Source organism: Salmo salar, chromosome 09, assembly GCF_965601325.2.
Source record: "Salmo salar chromosome 09, fSalSal1, whole genome shotgun sequence".
Lineage (NCBI taxonomy): Eukaryota > Metazoa > Chordata > Actinopteri > Salmoniformes > Salmonidae > Salmo > Salmo salar.
Genome location: NC_138299.1, coordinates 30,297,768 through 30,319,729, shown reverse-complemented (window position 1 = coordinate 30,319,729; position 21,962 = coordinate 30,297,768). Strand labels below are relative to the sequence as shown.

Below are 21,962 nucleotides of genomic sequence, written 5' to 3'. Positions count from 1 at the left end.
CGTTTATAATCACCGGACTGTATGGAACAAAAAATGAATTTCATGATGTGATTGCGCAAATTGGCACGCACTGCATTGGTGCTAAATTAATATATCATAAATCTATGACATGTCTCTAAAGGTCCTTCTGCTTGCCTGCCTCAGAATATAAATCCGCTACAATCGGCATGGCGGGACTCTATAATAATGACCATGGTTCGGGATGGAGATTTGTGTTTTTTGTGGCATGCGCGTCATGTCCCATTTTGGGAGATTCTTGCATTTTCAACAAAAATGACATGTAGGCTACAGAGGAACGGGATTAGAGCGCTCATGATTTCAACTAGGCAGGCAGGCAGCACACATGACTGTTCTGTTTGTAGAATGTGTTTATTCCCACTGCATCTGGGACACTCATAAAAGTATAGTTTATGGCCCTGACTGACTCACGTGGAGAGGTAATCGCAGTGTGTGTGTGTGTGTGTGTGTGTGTGTGTGTGTGTGTGTGTGTGTGTGTGTGTGTGTGTGTGTGCAGGTTCTATAATATAATGTGAGTGGCAGGTCATTCTCAGTCAGTTATGATTTACACCAAATACTGTATTCCCTTCTTCAAGACGGTCATAGACATGTTTGTTTTTGTCTCCTATTCATTTTATTTGACATGTGTTGTCTCTGTCGCCTTGGCCTCATATGAGAGCTATTGGGGGGCACGGAGGTGGGTCCCTCGCCCGCTGGGTGGGTTTGTAGAGACCATGTCGGTTTCAACCAGCCTTACTTCAGCCAGAATATGACCTCTGTATTTAACTGTACTACATCATACTGAAAAAAAAACTGAAAAGAGACAGGACAACAGTATCTATTGTCAGTATCAGGTCAGATCATAAAACCTGTTAATTGTTTTGTATAGAACATGATTCAACACACATTTACCTGTATGCACTTAGCCCTTTTGGTGCCATACATTATGTGTGAGAGCTGAAAAAGAATAACTATTACCTACGTTTACAAAATTATTTACAAAGACAAAATATTCTTTATGAACGGTGACAAGTCCTTGAATTATTATTTCAGGAGAAGTCACTCAATTGTCAGTGTTAATTTGTTGTTCTTGATCACTGAATAAATTGTTACAAAGATGTTACAAAATTATGTAAACAATAGAAAGATAGGGATAGTGGGGAACAGTCAAGACTTGGCTTTGAATCAGCAATTTATTACAGGACAAGCCATGGAAATAGTATTATGGCATTATGGTATTAAATGTTCTACCGCCAATATGGAAGAATCACTTATAAACTGTCAACATTAAGTTAAGTACTACAGAATGCACAATCATTTCAGAAGCAAGCATTTGTGAATGTGTCCATGTTTGATGCTGTCTTGCCCTTGATATTAATTACCCCTCTCTTATCGATACCAGATTAGTTCACAACTGGTGTGTGGAGATTTAATGAACCACATATCCATCACATTCCTGACTCCTACAATATGTTCATTTCTGTAACTTTCTCCACACACACAGCACGACACAGACACACACACACACACACACACACACACACACATAAGTCACAGGGCTGGTGTGTAAATTCTTTCCTACTTACCATTTCACTTTACACTTGCATTAGGGCTATGTCATAAGACCCATTTTTATATTGTGCCATAAAAGATGTCTCTGTAGTCGTATGTCCCTGTTTGAACATAACAGGGCATTATCGAGTTGAACCAGGTGTTGGAACCGAAATGATTTTCCAATCATTCCATTCCGAGCAGAACCCATACTTATTTGGTTCCGTTACAGTGCTCTGACCAGCATAATAAAGTTCTGAACCGGTTCAAACCCCCCAAAAGTAACGGTTCATATTGTTCCTTTTCATAGATTTTTTTACCTCCTAAAATCAACATTGTTTTTAAATTTAGCTCGTGAATTTACTCAAATGTAAATTGTAAAGTATTTTTGTCTCTAATGTCTTTTTCGTTATGTGTCGGACCCCAGGAAGACTAGCTGTTACCATTGGCGTTGGCTAATGGGGATCCTGATAAAATCTAAATCCACCAATTTGCTTGGATAGAGCAGTGCTATGGAATGGGTTAACTTGTTGTTTACATGTTTGATGGACAGATAAGTGCTTGAAGCACTGAGCATCATGAGATGATGTGAATTGGAATGTGTTTACGCTATTACTAGCATTATAACTTCACTGTTTTACATAATTATATACTAGACATTAGGAATATTTTTGGAACAACAAATTACATTATTAACCGGTTCCCAAGATGAGAAAATAACGGTTATTTTCAGGGACACTAGAGATCACATTCGTTTCCAGGTTTTGTTTCCCTTCCTCAAATAACTTAGTTATTTTCCGGATTTCGTTTTTTTCCCCCGAACCTGTTCCAACCCCTGATTTGAACATCAACTGTTTGGATAAAATCTGTCACAGAGAGAGTTCACTAATTGTATTAGAATGTATTTTACTAGGCAAGTCAGTTAAGAACAAATTCTTATTTACACTGACAGCCTACCAGGGAACAGTGGGTTAACTGCCTTGTTCAGGGGCAGAACAACAGATTTGTACCTTGTCAGCTCGGGGATTCAATCCAGCAACCTTTTGGTTACTGGCCCAAACCTCTAACCACTAGGCTACCTGCCGCCCCAGAATAACAAGGAGCTTAAGGGATTATAACAAATGATATCATGCATAAGAGGATGGAAGATACATCACCACAGACAAGCAACTGTTAGAGCTAGAAATAGCACTGTCTTGTCCATTGTAAGCAGGCTTGTTGTTTTACATACAAATGAGTCCCATTATATTCAGTCACACAGTGGCATCAGGTGATTTATATGTTGATAGGTTTGATAAAGCACAATACAGAGCTCAATAAGTATTATAGACTGCCATCCTTATAGCATTGGTTAGTCCTAACTACATTTTAAGCTTCTGACTTCCTGGTTAGACCTTCCTAGATTTATTTCCAGGGATTCTCCAAGTGGGGAGTGGTTGCACCTTAGACGGTCACTGTCCACTCTCCTGTGGCGCTGAACTTTCACATTTCAGTGTTGTCACTCTGCTTTAGTGGTGCTGAATATCTGACCACCTCTATTACAGCTTGTTTGTTTAATCGACATTGGACCTTTTGCTCCTCTGACAGATTCACCACATAAATCTGTACCACATCAGCCCTGGACAAATGAAGTGCATTATATAAGGAATAGGGTGCCATTTGGAATGCAGAGTCCCAGTGTTTCAATACCTGTCTCTTTCCTGTTGTAGGACATAGTCTGGTACTGGAGCAGGGGCTGGCTGACACATCTGACCGTCTGGGACGCAGGCTGATGGCCTTGGACGGGGACAATAACACACTGGATAAGAATTGCACCGAGCCAGGTAGGTAGTGTTCCCTAACCCTTTACCCCTACCATTACCCTAACCCTATACCCTAAACCTGCACAGAGCCAGATGATATCGCTAAACCTGCACTGAACCAGGCAGTGTGGTAGTGAACCCTAATTTTGTCTGGAGCCATGTTGTGTATCTTATACCTGCACAGAGCTAGGTGCTGCACTGTACCCTAAATCTGAACAGCCAGCCAGCTACTGCAGCTTGGGAGGACTTCATAGGAAAGCTCTTCAGAGTGTGTTATACAATGGCACAGCCCTCATGCTTCCTACAGCCTACACATGCTCCGAGTCAGTCAGAAAAAGAACAGATGGAGTGAGATGGGAAAAGATTGGTTGCCTTAGATGTTTCACTAAATCTACCACCACTAACTCTCTATTTAGTCTATTTGTTCGTCAGAAGAGCCACAGTTTTTACTACTGTGGTTGTGGTGCAGATGAGATTTGCAAATGTGGGCAACCTGGGTGTCCAGGTGGCTGGGTGGGGCCTCCAACTGAATGACGAATGAGATGAGTTAGTGTTGGAGGCACAGGACGGCGCTGTAAATCTTCACTATGAAGGCGATAAGAAGAGAGAGAGAGAGAGAGAGAGAGAGAGAGCAGAGGACTGAAGCCTGACAGAAAGCAAGCTCAATTACTGTTCCAGTTCAGCATGCAAACCCAAAACCATGATGCTCTGTTCCGCACATAATCATTTAAAAATTATGGACGTAACAAATGATAATATCATGGCAGAACTGACGGTGGTATCATGACATTATAAATAAAGCTTTTCATTGCTGTGTGTTCACTTTTTTTAAACATTTTATCCTTCCCCTTTTGGAGCTGGTCTCAATTTGATCTTTTTTTGAGGGTATATTGATTTATCATTGGTTCATTTTTGATGCACTTATGTGTTCATATTGATGCTATAATAATATACACAACCTTCTGCATCAGAACAGCACACAACAGTGCTGATAGTCCCCTTCCTGACAGGACCATTGATGTGCCGATAGTCCCCTTCCTGACAGGACCATTGATGTGCTGATAGTCCCCTTCCTGACAGGACCATTGATGTGCTGATAGTCCCCTTCCTGACAGGACCATTGATGTGCTGATAGTCCCCTTCCTGACAGGACCATTGATGTGCTGATAGTTTTCTTCCTGACAGGACCTTGGATGTGCTGTCTAATAATAGAAGATTGTGCTATTTTTAGACCAAAATACAGCAGTGAGCTGTACAGTATTGACTGCTCTGACTGACTGCTACTCACATGCCAGAAAAAAAGCAGGGACAAACACAAACCTTAGAAAACCACTGACGACACAGACATTTTATTACTCTGTTAATTTGAAAGACTGAAGTTATTCAAATGGGATAACATGCAGTCATCATTAACAAAAAAGCAAGTTGTAGTTTAGCTGCTCACATCTGTTCACACTGCCTAGCCTGTGTTGACATACACATTGCCATCCTTTGTGTTTTGAACAGCTGGGCACATTTCTGGTTGTATAGTAGATTAATTGCAAACATCAAGGCACAGCACCTAACCTCTGAGTACTGAATTAACTAACTGGAAATAAGACGGCGCAAGAGAGGCAAACGAGCAGGCTCCTTGACGAGACGAGACATCCTTCGTTCTATTGGCGAACATACAATCACTAGAGAACAAAGTGGATGAGCACCGTTCAAGAGCACCTGAAGAACTGTAATATCCTATGTTTCTTGGAGTATGAACAAGGACATGGATTATATACTCTACACCTGGAGCAGGTTGAGAGTGTAACGATTGTCGTGTGTGGAGGACCAAGACGCAACAGGGAAGTGTATACTCATCTTCTCTTTTTAATATATAAGAAGGAGAAACAAAATAAACACGTATACCATTAACAGAACCGCCACTAACAGTTCTGTCAGGTGACAAGCACAAAACAGAATACAACTACCCACAAACCACAATACAAACACACCCCTAATTATAGGACCTTCAATCAGAGGCAACGATAGACCCCAACACCAATTAACTAAACATAGAAATACAAATGACTAGACAGAACATAGAAATAAACAAACATAGAACAATAACCAAAACCCTGGACTAATAAATCAAATACCCCTCTCTACATGGACACATACACACAACCACCCTGAACCACATAAAACAAATACCCCCTGCCACGTCCTGACCAAACTAAACACTAAAAAATAACACCTTTACAGGTCAGAACGTGACAGAGAGCTTCAAGTTCCTCGGTGTCCACATCAACAACAAACTAGAATGGTTCAAACACACCAAGACAGTCATGAAGAGGGCACGACAAAGCCTATTCCCCCTCAGGAAACTAAAAAGATTTGGCATGGGTCCTGAGATCCTCAAAAGGTTCTACAGCTGCAACATCGAGAGCATCCTGACTGGTTGCATCACTGCCTGGTACGGCAATTGCTCGGCCTTTGATCGCAAGGCACTACAGAGGATAGTGCGTATAGCCCAGTACATCACTGGGGCTAAGCTGCCTGCCATCCAGGACCTCTACACCAGGCGGTGTCAGAGGAAGGCCCTAAAAATTGTCAAAGACCCCAGCCACCCCAATCATAGACTGTTCTCTCTACTACCGCATGGCAAGCGGTACCGGAGTGCCAAGTCTAGGACAAAAAGGCTTCTCAACAGTTTTTACCCCCAAGCCATAAGACTCCTGAACAGGTAATGAAATGGCTACCCGGACTATTTGCATTGTGTGCCCCCCCCCCCCCCAACACGCTCCTCAAACCCTCTTTTTATGCTGCTGCTACTCTCTGTTTATCATATATGCATAGTCACTTTAACTATACATTCATGTACATACTACCTCAATTGGGCCGACCAACGAGTGCTCCCGCACATTGGCTAACCGGGCTATCTGAATTGTGTCCCGCCACCCACCACCCGCCAACCCCTCTTTTACGCTACTGCTACTCTCTGTTCATCATATATGCATAGTCACTTTAACCATATCTACATGTACATACTACCTCAATCAGCCTGTAAGGAGTGCGTACTGGCGGCAGAGAAGTCAGACGCAGGAGAACAAAACTGTGTTTCCAAACGGCGCAGTTTAATAACAAAAACCCACCGGATAACAGAAAAATCAAATAAACCCTGACCCTAATGGTCGACTATCTAAGGCGTGAACGGGGAAAGGCACAGCCACGGGAACAATGGGGATCCCTAAACTATAGGCTAATGCTTTAGCAATAAAATTCCCAGCCGCGCCTGAATCGACGAGCGCCTTATGCTGGGAATGCGGGGAAAAGTCAGGGAAAGTGACATACACAAACATATGTGCAACAGAGGGCTCTGGGTGAGAATGGTGCCGGCTCACCTGGGGTGACGCCAGAGCACCCTGCCTGCTGCCTCGATCCCCAGAGGAACCAACCCGGCACCGACCGGCAGTGTGACCTCTGCGGCCACAGATGGTGCACGAGCTGGAACCAACTCCCAGCTCCATGGGTATTAGAGAGGGGGTGCGGGAGGATGGAACCACCAGACCATGATCAGAACATCCGTGGGTAGCCAGCAAGTTGTCCAGCCGGATGGACAGGTCCACCAGCTTGTCGAATGTGAGGGTGGTTTCTCTGCAGGCCAACTCCCGACAGACGTCCTCGCGCAGACTGCAGTGGTAATGGTCGATCAGGGCCCTGTCGCTCCATCCCGCGCCGGCAGCCAGGGTCCTAAACTCCAGGGTGAACTCCTGGGCGCTCCTCGTCTCCTGCCTCACATGGAAGAGGCACTCACCCGCCACTCTACCCTCGGGCGGGTGGTCGAAGACAGCCCGGAAATGGCGGGTGAACTCCTCAAACTGGTCCAATGCCGCATCTCCCTCTCTCCACACGCCGTTGGCCCACTCCAGGGCTTTCCCTGGAGTGGGCACGAGATGAGGGCGGGCACCCTCTCACGGCCCAATGGAGCCGGGTGGATGGTGGCCAGGTATAGGTCCAGTCAAAGAAGGAACCCCTGGCAGTTCGCAGCCTCTCCGTCGTACTCCTGGGGCAGGCAGAGACGAATCCCACTGGAACCAGGAGGAAGAGGGGCACTCAGAGGAGACCCCGGTTGTGCTGGTGGAGGCACTGGAAGAACTCCGTGTCTCCCAGCGGTCCATAGTCTGGACAACTCGGTCCATGGCGGTGCCAAGATGGTGGAGCATTGCTGCGTGCTCCCAGACGCGCTCCTCCACCCCTATACCCGGGGTACCTGCTCCTGCTGACTCCATAGTCTTGTCGGTGATTCTGTAAGGAGTGCGTACTGGCGGCAGAGAAGTCAGACGCAGGAGAACAAAACTGTGTTTCCAAACGGCGCAGTTTAACCTCTCTGGGGTATGTGGGGTGCCAAATTCAAAACCACAAAAATGTCATAATTCAAATTTCTCAAACATACAACTATTATATCCCATTTTAAAGATACACTTCTCGTTAATCCAACCACAGTGTCCGATTTCAAAAAGGCTTTACGGCGAACGCATAACATTAGATTATGTTATGACAGCGCCTAGACAAGAAAAACCACACAGCCATTTTCCAAGCAAGGAGAGGCGTCACAAAAACCAAAAATACAGCTAAAATGAATCACTAACCTTTGATGATCTTCATCAGATGGCACTCATAGGACTTCATGTTACACAATACATGTATGTTTTGCTCGATAAAGTTCATATTTATATAAAAAAAAAACATTTTACATTGGCGTGTAATGTTCAGAAATGTTTTGCCTCCCAAAACTTCTGGTGAATGAGCACATCAATTTAGAGAAATACTCATCATAAACGTTGATAAAATATACAACTGTTATTCAAAGAATTATAGATACACTTCTCCTTAATGCAACCGGTGTGTCAGATTTCAAAAAAGCTTTAAGGTGAAAGCAAACTTTGCAATAATCTGAGTACAGCGCTCAGACATCAAAACAAGCCATACAGATACTCGCTATTTTGGAGTCAACAGAAGTCACAAATAACATTATAAATATTCACTACCTTTGATGATCTTCATCGGAATGCACTCCCAGGAATCCCAGTTCCACAATAAATGTTTGTTTTGTTTGATAAAGTTCATCTTTATGTCCAAATACCTCCATTTTGTTCGCGCGTTCAGTCGAATAATCCAAATGCACTGTGCTCGCACAGTAAGTTCAGACGAAAAGTCAAAAAAGTTATATTACAGTTCGTAGAAACATCGATGTACAGAATCAATCTTTAGGATGTTTTTATCATAAATCTTCCATAATATTCCAACCGGACGATTCCTTTGTCTTCAGAAATGAAAAGGAACACACCTAACTCTCACCGGAGCGCGCGCGATTGAGTTCATGTTATTTTCTCAGTCATCTGATTCCAAGTGTTCTTATTCTCTCCCCATTCACAGTAAAAGCATGAAACAATGTTCTAAAGACTGTTGGAAGTGCAAAATGACCCCACAGACACTGTATATTAGATAGGGAATCACTTGAAAAACTACAACCTCAGATTTCCACACTTCCTGGTTGGATTTTTCTCAGGTCTTTGCCTGCCATATGAGTTCTGTTATACTCACAGACATCATTCAAACAGTTTTAGAAACTTCAGAGTGTTTTCTATCCAAATCTACTAATAATATGCATATCCTACCTTCTGGGCCTGAGTAGCAGGCAGTTTTCTACGGGCATGCTTTTCATCCGGATGTCAAAATACTGCCCCGTACCCAAGAGAGGTTAATAGCAAAACCCCACCGGAAAACAGAACAATCAAATAATGGGTACATAACCCGCCGCACACCAGGACAGACGTGCACAAGCACTTACAATAAACAATCACCGACAAGGACATGAGGGGGAACAGAGAGTTAAATACACAACATGTAATTGAATGGGATTAGAACCAGGTGTGATGGAAGACAAGACAAAACCAAAGGAAAATGAAAAGTGGATCAGCGATGGCTAGAAGGTCGGTGACTTCGACCGCCGAACGCCGCCCAAACAAGGAGAGGGACCAACTTCGGTGGAAGTCGTGACACAGCAAATCTGACCATAACTCTATCCTCCTGATTCCTGCTTACAGTTAAAAGCTCAAACAGGAAGTACCAGTGAAGCGTTCAACACAGAAGTAGTCTGACGCAACGGATACTAAGCTACAGGACTGTTTCACTAGCACAGACTGAAATATTTTCCGTGATTCATCCAATAACATAGAGGTGTTTACCACATAAGTCACCGGTTTAATTAACCTCTCTAGGGTCGGCGGGACGAAATCGTCCCACCTACTCAACAGCCAGTTGAATCCCGTAGCGTTATTCAAATACCTTAGAAATGCTATTACTTCAATTTCTCAAACATATGACTATTTTACACCATTTTAAAGACAAGACTCTCGTTAATCTAACCACACTGTCCGATTTCAAAAAGGCTTTACAACGAAAGCAAAACATTAGATTATGTCAGCAGAGTACCCAGCCAGAAATAACCAGACACCCATTTTTCAAGCTAGCATATAATGTCACATAAACCCAAACCACAGCTAAATGCAGCACTAAGCTTTGATGATCTTCAGCAGATGACACGCCTAGGACATTATGTTATACAATACATGCATGTTTTGTTCAATCAAGTTCATATTTATATCAAAAAACAGCTTTTTACATTAGCATATGACGTTCAGAACTAGCATACCCCCCGCAAACTTCCGGTGAATTTACTAAATTACTCACGATAAACGTTCACAAAAAACATAACAATTATTTTAAGAATTATAGATACAGAACTCCTCTATGCACTCGCTATGTCCGATTTTAAAATAGCTTTTCGGTGAAAGCACATTTTGCAATATTCTGAGTAGATAGCCCGGCATCACAGGGCTAGCTATTTAGACACCCAGCAAGTTTTGCACTCACCAAAGTCAGATTTACTATAAGAAAAATGTTATTACCTTTGCTGTTCTTCGTCAGAATGCACTCCCAGGACTTCTACTTCAATAACAAATGTTGGTTTGGTTCAAAATAATCCATAGTTATGTTCAAATATCCTCTGTTTTGTTGGTGCGTTCAAGACACTATCCGAATGGTAAAGAAGGGTGACGCGCACGACGCATTTCGTGACAAAATATTTCTAAATATTCCATTACCGTACTTCGAAGCATGTCAACCGCTGTTTAAAATAAATTTTTATGCCATTTTTCTCGTAAAAAAAGCGATAATATTCCGACCGGGAAAGCGTGTTTACGTACAAAGAGAGAGAAATTAAAAACATGGGATCCCCTCGTGCACGTGCCTGAGTCTCATAGTACTCTGACCGGCCACTATCCAAACGTGCTAATGTTTTTCAGCCAGAGGCTGGAATTACATCATTCAGCTTTTTCCCGGGTTCTGAGAGCCTATGGGAGCCGTAGGAAGTGTCACGTTACAGCAAAGATCCTCAGTTTTCAATAAACAGAGCCAAGAAGAACAAGAACTTGTCAGACAGGCCACTTCCTGTAAGGAATCTTCTCAGGTTTTGGCCTGCCATATGAGTTCTGTTATACTCACAGACACCATTCAAACAGTTTTAGAAACTTCAGAGTGTTTTCTATCCAAATCTACTAATAATATGCATATCCTACCTTCTGGGCCTGAGTAGCAGGCAGTTTTCTACGGGCATGCTTTTCATCCGGATGTCAAAATACTGCCCCGTACCCAAGAGAGGTTAATAGCAAAACCCCACCGGAAAACAGAACAATCAAATAATGGGTACATAACCCGCCGCACACCAGGACAGACGTGCACAAGCACTTACAATAAACAATCACCGACAAGGACATGAGGGGGAACAGAGAGAAATATCTAAAGACACTGAAGCAGCAAACTTTGTGGAAATTAATATTTGTGTCATTCTCAAAACTTTTGGCCACGACTGTATATATTTACAAAAAATATATATGGGGGATTGGGATTGATGCAGACAATTACATTGATGGAAGCTACAATCTATTTGCAATATTAAAACTGATCTACCCCCTAAAAAAATATAAAAAGATGGTCATCCCTACTGCCTCTGATCTGGTGGACTCACTAAACACGCATGCTTCGTTTGTAACTGATGTCTAAGTGTTGGAGTGGGCCCCTGGCTAGCCTTAAATAAAAACATAAAACAATAAAATGGTGCTGTCTGGTTTGCTTAATAAGGAATTTGAGGATACTTAAGTTTATTTTAGCAATTATATTTACTTTTGGTACTTAAAACCTGTTACGACACCAATCCCATTAGCGGGATTGAGTTTGACAATAGCCAGTGAAAAATCAGAGCGCCATATTCAAAACCACAAATCTAATCATTTCTATTTCTCAAACATAGGACTATTTTACACCATTTTATAGATACACTTCTCCTGAACCGAACCACGTTGTCCGATTTCAAAAAGGCTTTACAGCGAAAGCAAAACATTAGATTATGTTAGGAGAGTACATCGACACAAAAAACCACACAGCCATTTTCCAAGCAACTAGCATGCATCACAAATACCCAAAACACAGCTAAATGCAGCACTAACCTTTGACGATCTTCATCAGATGACACTCCTAGGACATCATGTTACACAATACATGCATTTTGTTCGTTAAAGTTCATATTTATATATAAAAACAGCATTTTACATTGGAGCGTGACGTTCAGAAAATATTTTCCCTGAAATACTGCCGGTGGATCAGCGCCACAATTTACAAAAATACTTGTCATAAACGTTGATAAAATATTAAACTGTCATTCAAAGAATTATAGATGAACATCTCCTTTATGCTAACCCTGTGAAAGATTTCAAAAAAGCTTCACGAGGAAAGCACTCTTTGCAATAATCTGAGTACTGAGCTCAGAAAAATACAGTAGGCAATACAGATAGCCGCCATTTTGGAGTCATCTAAAATCTTAAATTGCATTAGAAATATTCCCTTACCTTTGATGATCTTCATCAGAAGACACTTCCAGGAATCCCAGGTCCACAACAAATGTTGTTTTGTTCGATAAAGTTCATAATTTATGTCCAAATAACTCCTTGTTGTTCGCGCGTTCAGTTCAGCTACTCCAAATGTAGGAAGTGAGCGGACAATGTCACGACGAAAAGTCAAAAAAAGTTGTATTTACGTTCGTTCAAACATGTCAAACGTTGTAAAACATCAATCTTTAGGGCCTTTAGAACGTGAAGATTCAGTAATATTTCAACCGGACGGTTCCTGTGTCTTGAAAAACGTTTTGGAACAGAGGATCCTCCCTCGTGAAAGCGCACCAATGAAGTGATGTCCTTCCATGGGTGACCAACTTCCCAGCCTTCTCATTCGGTCTCTGTTCATCGTAGACGCCTCAAACAACTTTGTAAAGACTGTTGACATCTAGTGGAAGCCTTATAGGAAACGACTTGAAGAGAGCCCATGCATCCAGATTTCCACTTCGTGGTAGGATTTCGCTCAGGTTTTTGCTTGCCATATGAGTTCTGTTATACTCACAGACACCATTCAAACAGTTTTAGAAACTTCAGAATGTTTTCTATCCAAATCTACTAATAATATGCATATCCTAGCTTCTGAGTTTGAGTAGGAGGCAGTTTAATATGGGCACACATTTTTTCCGAAATTGTCAATACTGCCCCTATCCTTAAAGAGGTGTAAGAAGTTTTAAGTATATTTAAAACCAAATTATTTTAGACATTTACTCAAGTAGTATTTTACTAGGTGACTTTCACTTTTACTTGAGTAATTTTCTATTAAGGTATCTTTACTTTTACTCAAGTATGACAATTGGGTACTTTTTCACCAGTGCTCCTCTCCTCCACTCCTGACTACATGTGCTGCTGCTGCAGGAAGGTGTTGCCTATACAACCAAATACTTTGCTTCTTTCAGCAAGGAGCAACTAAGTTTAATCACATTTGTAAAGAGTCCATGTAACCATGGAATCGGACTCAATCGCACTAACGCCCTGCCGTCCTGTCTTCCACTGTCCGTTACACCAGAAAATTTAATAAATGACAGTCTTCATCCATAATCGTCGGTTACATGATTATACGGTAATTGTGCCATCCCTAATTATCACTCTGTCACTTCTGGAGTGGTGTTGAGAAGTACACAGCTGTACTGTGCAAAGGTCGTCTGTCTGTCTGTCTGGAGCATAAGGCAGAAAGGAACTTTTTCGTGGTTGTTGTTTAAAATGGTAAAATGTGCTGTATGCCTGCGATTTGTCCCGGCCCCACCAATCCACTCTACACCAGATACCCCTCTATCTGTCTCGCCTTCATTTAATTTCCTTTCAATAAACACAAACATGAAAGGAGGGTGGATATCCAAACAAAGTCCTCGTCTTCTAAGACGGTCAACAATGTTCAGTATCTCCACATTAGTAGCTGTAGCCTTGTAGCTGGTATCTGCAAGATGCAAAGCCATATCCCAGGTACAAAGCAAGCAATTATGTATGTAATGAGTTAATTATGAGTCTCATCTGAGATAATTAGATGTGTATTTTCATTATTGATTTACTATGCCATTAAAAAGATCAAAAGCAATTACATAATTATCATGCCTTCTAAATGCTAAAAATGCATCATCCCTTTCAATAAAGCACCAGCATCACTTTTATCCTTCAACTTGAATTTCAACCATCATTACAAAACAGGAGTCATATTTAGAAAAAGTTTCATATTTGGCAATGATAAACATAATGTAGTGTATCTCAGCAGGCTTTGATATACCTAACAATTGTTTTTCTTGGTCTTGAGAATGAAGGTAAGTAGCTAAATATGGTTGTCATTAGTAATGGCTAGTTCACAGAGACACTCTTTAGCTCAAAGAGGAATCATAAACCCCACTTCTCTTTCTTCTGCTCTTTGTGTTTGTAGTGTTCAGACAGAGTAGAGTACGGCTCTGAAATACCTCCAGCTTCCTTAAGGAATAGAGCGCCCTGTAGTTAGTCATTACTACTGGGATTTAGAGAGAGGGGATAGAGAGGAAAGGAAAGTGGAAGGGAGTGAGAGAGAAAGGGTGGGAAAGAAAGAGGGAGGTGGTGAGAGGATATATATATATATATATAGAGAGAGAGATAGAGAGAGCGAGAGAAGGAGAGAGAGAGAGAGAGAGAGAGAAAGAAGAGGAGAGAGATAAAGAATAGAAGGAGAGAGAGAGAGAGAGAGAGAGAGAGAAAGAATAGAAGGGAGAGAGAGAGAGAGAGAGAGAGAAAAAGTAGTCAAGTTGTTGTTGCTTGTAGTTTTTTGCATAAGCAGTGCAGTCAGTTGCCCTAGCAGAGTCAGTCAGGGGGTTATTTTTAGGATGTTGATTTTATCTAGTGAAGCCGAGGGAGTGCTCCCTGAGATAGGTATTTTTTAAGAACACAACAAAACCAACAAACATGATAGTAGGGGGACAGTAGTAATAAGCCATTTTGTTGTTGTCCTAAATATGCCACCATACACTACCTACTGTTTACACACACTACTAGCAGTCCCATTGTAGGATTCACATTCCTATTCAGGTCTCCTCTGGAAAATAGGGATTTTATCCTGGTTAAATAAAGGCTAAATTAAAATGAAATTCAAGTTTTAATGTCACATGCACAAGTACAGTGAAATGCCTTTAATGCAAGCTCCAAACCCAACAATGCAGTAATCAATATCAACGTAGCACTAAAAATAACATAAGGTTGAACAAAAACACAGGAAATAAAAATAAGAACATGAGAAAGTAAGAAGCTATATACAGGGTCAGTTCCAATACCATATTTACAATGTGCTGGGATACTGGAGTGGTGGCGGTATTAGTGATGCACGGTTGACTCACCCGCAGTCACTGTGGTTATATCTGTGGGGCGGGCGGGTTTAGGGTCATGAAATATTCTGTGCATGAATGGCGGGTGGGCTGAATAAAAAGAAAATAATACCTTAAAAAACCATGAACGTATCATTCTTGTGCAGTTTATATCTACAGGCTACATTGAGGTGTTGTTTTTCATTATTTTAGGCCAGCCTTTCTTAAAGTATGGGTCACGACCAACCTGTTAATGGTGGGTCGCGACGTGTCAGAGTAAATGTATAATTATTTCATTAATTACTGGAATTGATTTGTCCAAGTGCATCTGTGCTCTCTGCTTAGCAGCGGTCTCCAGTTTGGTAGCTGCGCGAGTGGGAGATGCCTGTGTGTTTCGCGGTTTACCGGATCTTTTTTCTGCAGTTTTCTTGAAGATCACTCCGCGACACACACGATGCAGCGCTGTCGTTCAGCAGCAGATGATGCTCTGTCTGCCACTGACTTGTCATTCCCAATCGCCATTACTCACCGCTGTCATCAAATGCACTCATGTTAGCTGCAAGTTCTGACTGAGCTCAATTGTCATGAAACGCATATACAGCGATTAGTTTCTCGCTCTTCCATACAAACGTATAACGAGGAGCGCCCACAATGTGTTTTGTGCTGGGAAGTGCTTAGTAATGAGTCTCTCAAAACGAACAAATTAATTAAACGACACGTCCTGACCAAACATCCACGCCATGGTGGTAAACCCAGGGAGTTCTTTCAGAACAGGGCAGAATGCCTCATGAAACAGTGCTTCGACAGTGGAAAAGTAAGTCAGCTAGCAAGGCATTGTTGTCATTTTATAACAGGTGATGATAAGCAGAAATAAGGGAGTGCTAACTATCATAGTAGTAGATGTGAGTTTCTCTTTCAAACAATCCCTTGGCCTTGTACACAGCTAATAGCGAACATTCGCCAAAGCAAGCTAGCTACTGATAGTGCAACACAAATAACAGTAAAGATGAAGAAAACTGATCAGGCCTACTGTACATCTTACTGTATAAATTATTGTTGAAATAAAGTCTAGGTTGGAACTGTTGCTGAGAGCTGCTCTCACACAGTTCTGGGTTGCTCATGTACAGAAGGAAGTGGTCTCCTGCCTGACTGAAAAAGCAGTAGATGTTCTGATCCAGTTTGGCACCACATACCTATGCGAGTCAGGGCTCTCAACTCTGAAATACTTAAAAAACAAGTACAGAACAGTTTCAAGGCCGAGCATGACTGTAGTGTTGCACTGTCAAAAACGGAGCCCAAATAGACGTTTGTTGAAAACTTCAACCAGCCACACACCTCTCATTAGGACTGTGTGTGTGTGTTTTCTGGTCTACACCTATGTGATCAATCAGTTTATTCCAGTTCAAAATAAAAATGATTTATTGTATTGTAACAGCACCACTTCCAACCTAAACAGATATGTACAGTTGAAGTCGGAAGTTTAAATACACCTTAGCCGAATACATTTAAACTCAGTTTTTCACAATTCCTGACATTTATTCCTAGTAAAAATGTGCTGTTTTAGGTCAGTTAGGATCACCACTTTATTTTAAGAATGTGAAATGTCAGAATAATAGTAGAGAGAATGATTTATTTCAGCTTTTATTTCTTTCATCACATTCCCAGTGGGTCAGAAGTTTACATACACTCAATTAGTATTTGTTAGCATTGCCTTTAAATTGATTGTTTAACTTGGTTCAAACATTTCGGGTAGCCTTCCACAAGCTTCCCACAAATTGGGTGAATTTTGGCCCATTCCTCCTGACAGAGCTGGTGTAACTGAGTCAGGTTTGTAGGCCTCCTTGCTCGCACACGCTTTTTCCAGTTCTGCCCACAAATTTTGTGGAATTGAGGTCAGGGTGTTGTGATAGCCACTCCAATACTTTGTTGTCCTTAAGCCATTTTGCCACAGCTTTGGAAGTATGCTTGCGTTCATTGTCCATTTGGAAGACCCATTTTAAAAAGAAAAAATATATATTTCACCATTATTTAACCACGTAGGCCAGTTGAGAACAAGTTCTCATTTACAACTGCAACTTGGCCAAGATAAAGCAAAGCAGTGCGACGCAAACAACAACACAGAGTTACACATGGAATAAACAAACATACAGTCAATAACACAATAGAAAAACATCTATATACAGTGTGTGCAAATGAGGTAAGATTAGGGAGGTAAGGCAATAAATAGGCCGTAGTAATTAAACACTGGAGTGATAGATGTGCAGAAGATGAATGTGCAAGTAGAGATACTGGGGTGCAAAGGAGCAACATTTAAATTAAAAAAAAACAATATGGGGATGGGCTATTTACATATGGGCTATGTACAGGTGAAATGATCTGTGAGCTGCTCTGACAGCTGATGCTTAAAGTTAGTGAGGGAGATATGAGTCTCCAGCTCCAGTGTTTTAATTGGTATATTGTAGTTACTTTGCCACCATGGCCTATTTATTGCCTTACCTCCTTTATCTTACCTCATTTGCACACACCGTATATATACTTTTTCTACTGTATGTTTGTTTATTCCATGTGTAACTCTGTGTTGTTGTATGTGTCGAACTGCTTTGCTTTATCTTGGCCAGGTCGCAGTTGTAAATGAGAACTTGTTCTCAACTAGCCTACCTGGTTATATAAAGGTAAGATAAAAAAATAGATTTTTGCAATTCGTTCTAGTGATTGGCAGCAGAGAACTGGAAGGAAAGGTGGCCAAAGGAGGAATTGGCTTTGGGGGTGACCAGTGAAATATACCTGCTGGAGCGTGTGCTACGGGTGGGTGCTGCTATGGTGAACAGTGAGCTGAGATAAGGCGGGGCTTTACCTAGCAAAGACTTGTAGATGACCTGGAGCCAGTGGGTTTGGCGACGAATATGAAGCGAAAGCCAGCCAACGAGAGCATACAGGTTGCAGTGGTGGGTAGTATATGGGGCTTTGGTGACAAAACGGATGGCACTGTGGTGGACTGCATCCAAATTGCTGAATAGAATGTTGGAGGCTATTTTGTAAATTACATTGAAGTCAAGGATCAGTAGGATAGTCAGTTTTACGAGGGTATGTTTGGCAGCATGAGTGAAGTATGCTTTGTTGCGAAATAGGAAACTGATTCTAGATAACATTTTGGATTGGAGATGCTTATTGTGAGTCTGGAAGGAGAGTTTACAGTCTAGCCAGACACCTAGGTATTTGTAGTTGTTCACATATTCTAAGTCAGAACCGTCCAGAGTAGTGATGCTGGACGGGCGGGCAGGTGCGGGCAGCGATCGGTTGAAGAGCATGAATTTAGTTTCACTAGCATTAAACTTCTTATGGGCACGTGGGATTGCAGAGCGTGAAATTCAAACTACAGAATTATAAATATTTAACTTTCATAAAATCACAAGTGTAATACATCAAAATAAAGCTTAACTTCTTGTTAATCCAGCTGATGTGTTAGATTTCAAAAAGGCTTTGCGGCGAAAGCACACCATGCGATTATCTGAGGACAGCGCCCCGCATACAAAACCATGAAAAACACATTTCAACCAGGCAGGTGCGACACGAAAGTCAGAAATAGCGATATAAAAAATGCCTTACCTTTGATGATCTTCTGTTGGCACTCCAAAAGGTCCCAGTTACATCACAAATAGTCCTTTCGTTCGATAATGTCCTTCTTTATATCCATAAAAACTCAGTTTAGCTGGCGCGCTTCAGTCAATAATCCACCCAGTTTCCCTCCATCAAAATGCATACAAAATGAATCCCAAACGTTACTAAAACTTTTCCAAGCAAGTCAAACAACGTTTATAATCAAACCTTAGGTACCCTAATACGTAAATAAACGATACAATTTAAGACGTAGAATCGTTATTGTCTTTACCGGAGAAAAATACCAAAGAACGTGCTCTCATTTAAGCGCTTGGAAGCACTACAGCCAAAATGGGAGCCACCTTGAAGAACTACAATTTCTGGCTCATATTTCTAAAAACCAGCCTGAAACTCTTTCTAAAGACTGTTGACATCTAGCCCTAGGAACTGGAATCTGGGAGGACTTTGTGTTATTATAAAAGTGACAGCCATTGAAAATAGTGGTAGGCTTGTTTTTTTTTGGGGGGGGGGTTTGTCCTCAGGGTTTCGCCTGCCATACCAGTTCTGTTATACTCACAGACATTATTTGAACAGTTTTAGAAACTTTAGAGTGTTTGCTATCCAAATCTATATGCATATCCTAGCTTCTGGGCCTGAGTAACAGGCAGTTTACTTTGGGCACCCTTTTCATCCTGACGTGAAAATACTGCCCCCTACCCAAGAGAGGTTAAGAGCAGTTGGAGACACGGAAGGAGAGTTGTATGGCAAGCTCGTCTGGAGGTTAGTTAACAGTGTCCAAAGAAGGGCCAGAAGGATACAGAATGGTGTCGTCTGCGTAGAGGTGGATCAGAGAATCACCAGCAGCAAGAGCGACATCATTGATGTATACAGAGAAAAGAGTCGGCCCGAGAATTGAACCCTGTGGCGCCCCCATAGAGACTGCCAGAGGTCCGGACAACAGGCCCTCCGATTTGACACACTGAACTCTATCTGAGAAGTAGTTGGTGAACCAGGTTGATGAATACGGCTGCACAGTATTGTCTTTTATCGATGGCGGTTATGATATCGTTTAGGACCTTGAGCGTGGCTGAGGTGCACCCATGACCAGCTCGGAAACCAGATTGCATAGCAGAGAAGGTATGGTGGGATTCGAAATGGTCAGTGATCTGTTTGATAACTTGGCTTTCGAAAACCTTAGAAAGGCAGGGTAGGATAGATATAGGTCTGTAACAGTTTGGGTCTAGAGTGTCTCCCCCTTTGAAGAGGGGGATGACCGCGGCAGCTTTCCAATCTTTGGGGATCTCAGACGATACGAAAGAGAGGTTAAACAGGTAATAGGGGTTGCAACAATTGCGGCGGATCATTTTAGAAAGAGAGGCTCAGATTGTCTAGCCCAGCTGATTTGTAGGGGTCCAGATTTTGCAACTCTTTCAGATCATCAGCTATCTGGATTTGGGTGAAGGAGAAGGAGATTTGCGACCAAGTTTGAACTTCCTGACTGATGTCTTGAGATGTTGCTTCAATATATCAACATCATTTTCTTTCCTGATGATGCCATCTATTTTGTGAAGTGCACCAGTCCCTCCTGCAGCAAAGCACCCCCACAACATGATGCTGCCACCCCGTGCTTCACGGCTGGGATGGTGTTCTTCGGCTTGCAAGCATCCCCCTTTTTCCTCCAAACAAAACAATGGTCACTATGGCCGAACAGTTATATTTTTGTTTCATCAGACCAGAGGACATTTCTCCAAAAAGTACTATCTTTGTCCACATGTGCACTTGCAAACCGTAGTCTGGCTTTTTAATGGCGGTTTTGGAGCAGTGGCTTCATCCTTGCTGAGCGGCCTTTCAGGTTATGCCGACATAGGACTCGTTTTACTGTGGATATAGATACTTTTGTACCTGTTTCCTCCAGCATCTTCACAAGGTCCTTTGCTGTTGTTCTGGGATTGATTCCCACTTTTCTCACCAAATTACGTTCATCTCTAGGAGACAGAACGCGTCTCCTTCCTGAACGGTATGCCGGCTGCGTGGTTCCATGGTGTTTACACTTGCATACTATTGTTTGTACAGATGAACGTGGTACCTTCAGGCATTTGGAAATTGCTCCCAAGGATGAACCAAACTTGTGGAGGTCTTTTTTCTGAGGTCTTGGCTGATTTCTTTTGATTTCCCATGATGTCAAGCAATGAGGCACTGAGTTTGAAGGTAGGCCTTGAAATACATCCACAGGTACACCTCCAATTGAATCAAATGATGTCAATTAGCCTATCAGAACCTTCTAAAGCCATGACATCATTTTATGGAATTTTCAAGCTGTTTAAAGGCAAAGTTAACTTACTCTATGTTAACTTCTGACCCACTGGAATTGTGATACAGTGAATTATAAGGGAAATAATCTGTCTGTAAACAATTGTTGGAAAAATTACTTGTGTCATGCACAATGTAGATGTCCTAAACGACTTTCCAAAACTATAGTTTGTTAACAAGATATTTGTGGAGTGGTTGAAAAACGAGTTTTAATGACTCCAAACTAAGTGTATGTAAACTTCCGACTTCAACTGTAAGAGTTTTTTTAATGGGGGAAAATAAACATGAATAGATATTTATATAGATTTTTCATTTGATTGTTATTTGTTGTTGTCTACATTGCATTTGTTTTAGGCACAAGGGCAATGAAATGTACTGAAATGTATGTATAGTTGCATATTTTCCTAAGCTTGGGTCCCAGGAGAAAACAGATTTTTTGGGGGGGGGGTTCCAGGCTGAAAAAGTTTAAGAACCCCTGTTTTAGGCTATCTGGCATTGGTGCATAAGCCTAAGCTTTAAGACCTAACTGTATGCACGCCAAATAGCCTACATGCCAATCATCAAATGCTTTTTGGAAAGGGCAGAAGAAGTTAATGTCGACCCACAAAGGCAAAAAGGACAATGTCAGAGTTTAATTCAATAATAGAAAAGCTGCGAAATGGAGATTTAAAAATAAAGAAAAGGGAGGACACGAAAATGTATGTTGGGGAAAAATTTGGTGAAGTGGTAAACGAGGATGATAGCAGTTTTATATGTGATGATTGTGAGGCGCAGTTAGATACTGTAACGTGTGCGCTGGGAGTCGGGAAGCAAGTTCACGGAGTGCATAATTTAATAAACAAATGAACGAAACATGAATAACGCACAGACAAGAAACAGGAACAATGACACCTGGAGAAGGAAACAAAGGGAGTGAAATATATAGGGCAGGTAAT

General features: G+C 41.8%; 1 protein-coding gene across 3 annotated transcripts in view; it reads left to right on the top strand.

Moving 5' to 3' along the window:
• The window catches only part of slc24a4a (solute carrier family 24 member 4a), a 49,308-nt gene that overhangs the window by 984 nt on the left and 26,362 nt on the right, over positions 1–21,962 (top strand). For 2 of the 3 annotated variants that reach the window (XM_014211084.3, XM_014211082.3), the window contains exon 2: positions 3,258–3,371. In XM_014211084.3, the coding sequence (XP_014066559.1) occupies positions 3,258–3,371 (114 nt within the window). Of the gene's footprint in view, positions 1–3,257; positions 3,372–15,560; positions 15,935–21,962 lie in introns of those variants that run through there. The other variant, XM_045723570.2, reaches the window with a different exon arrangement.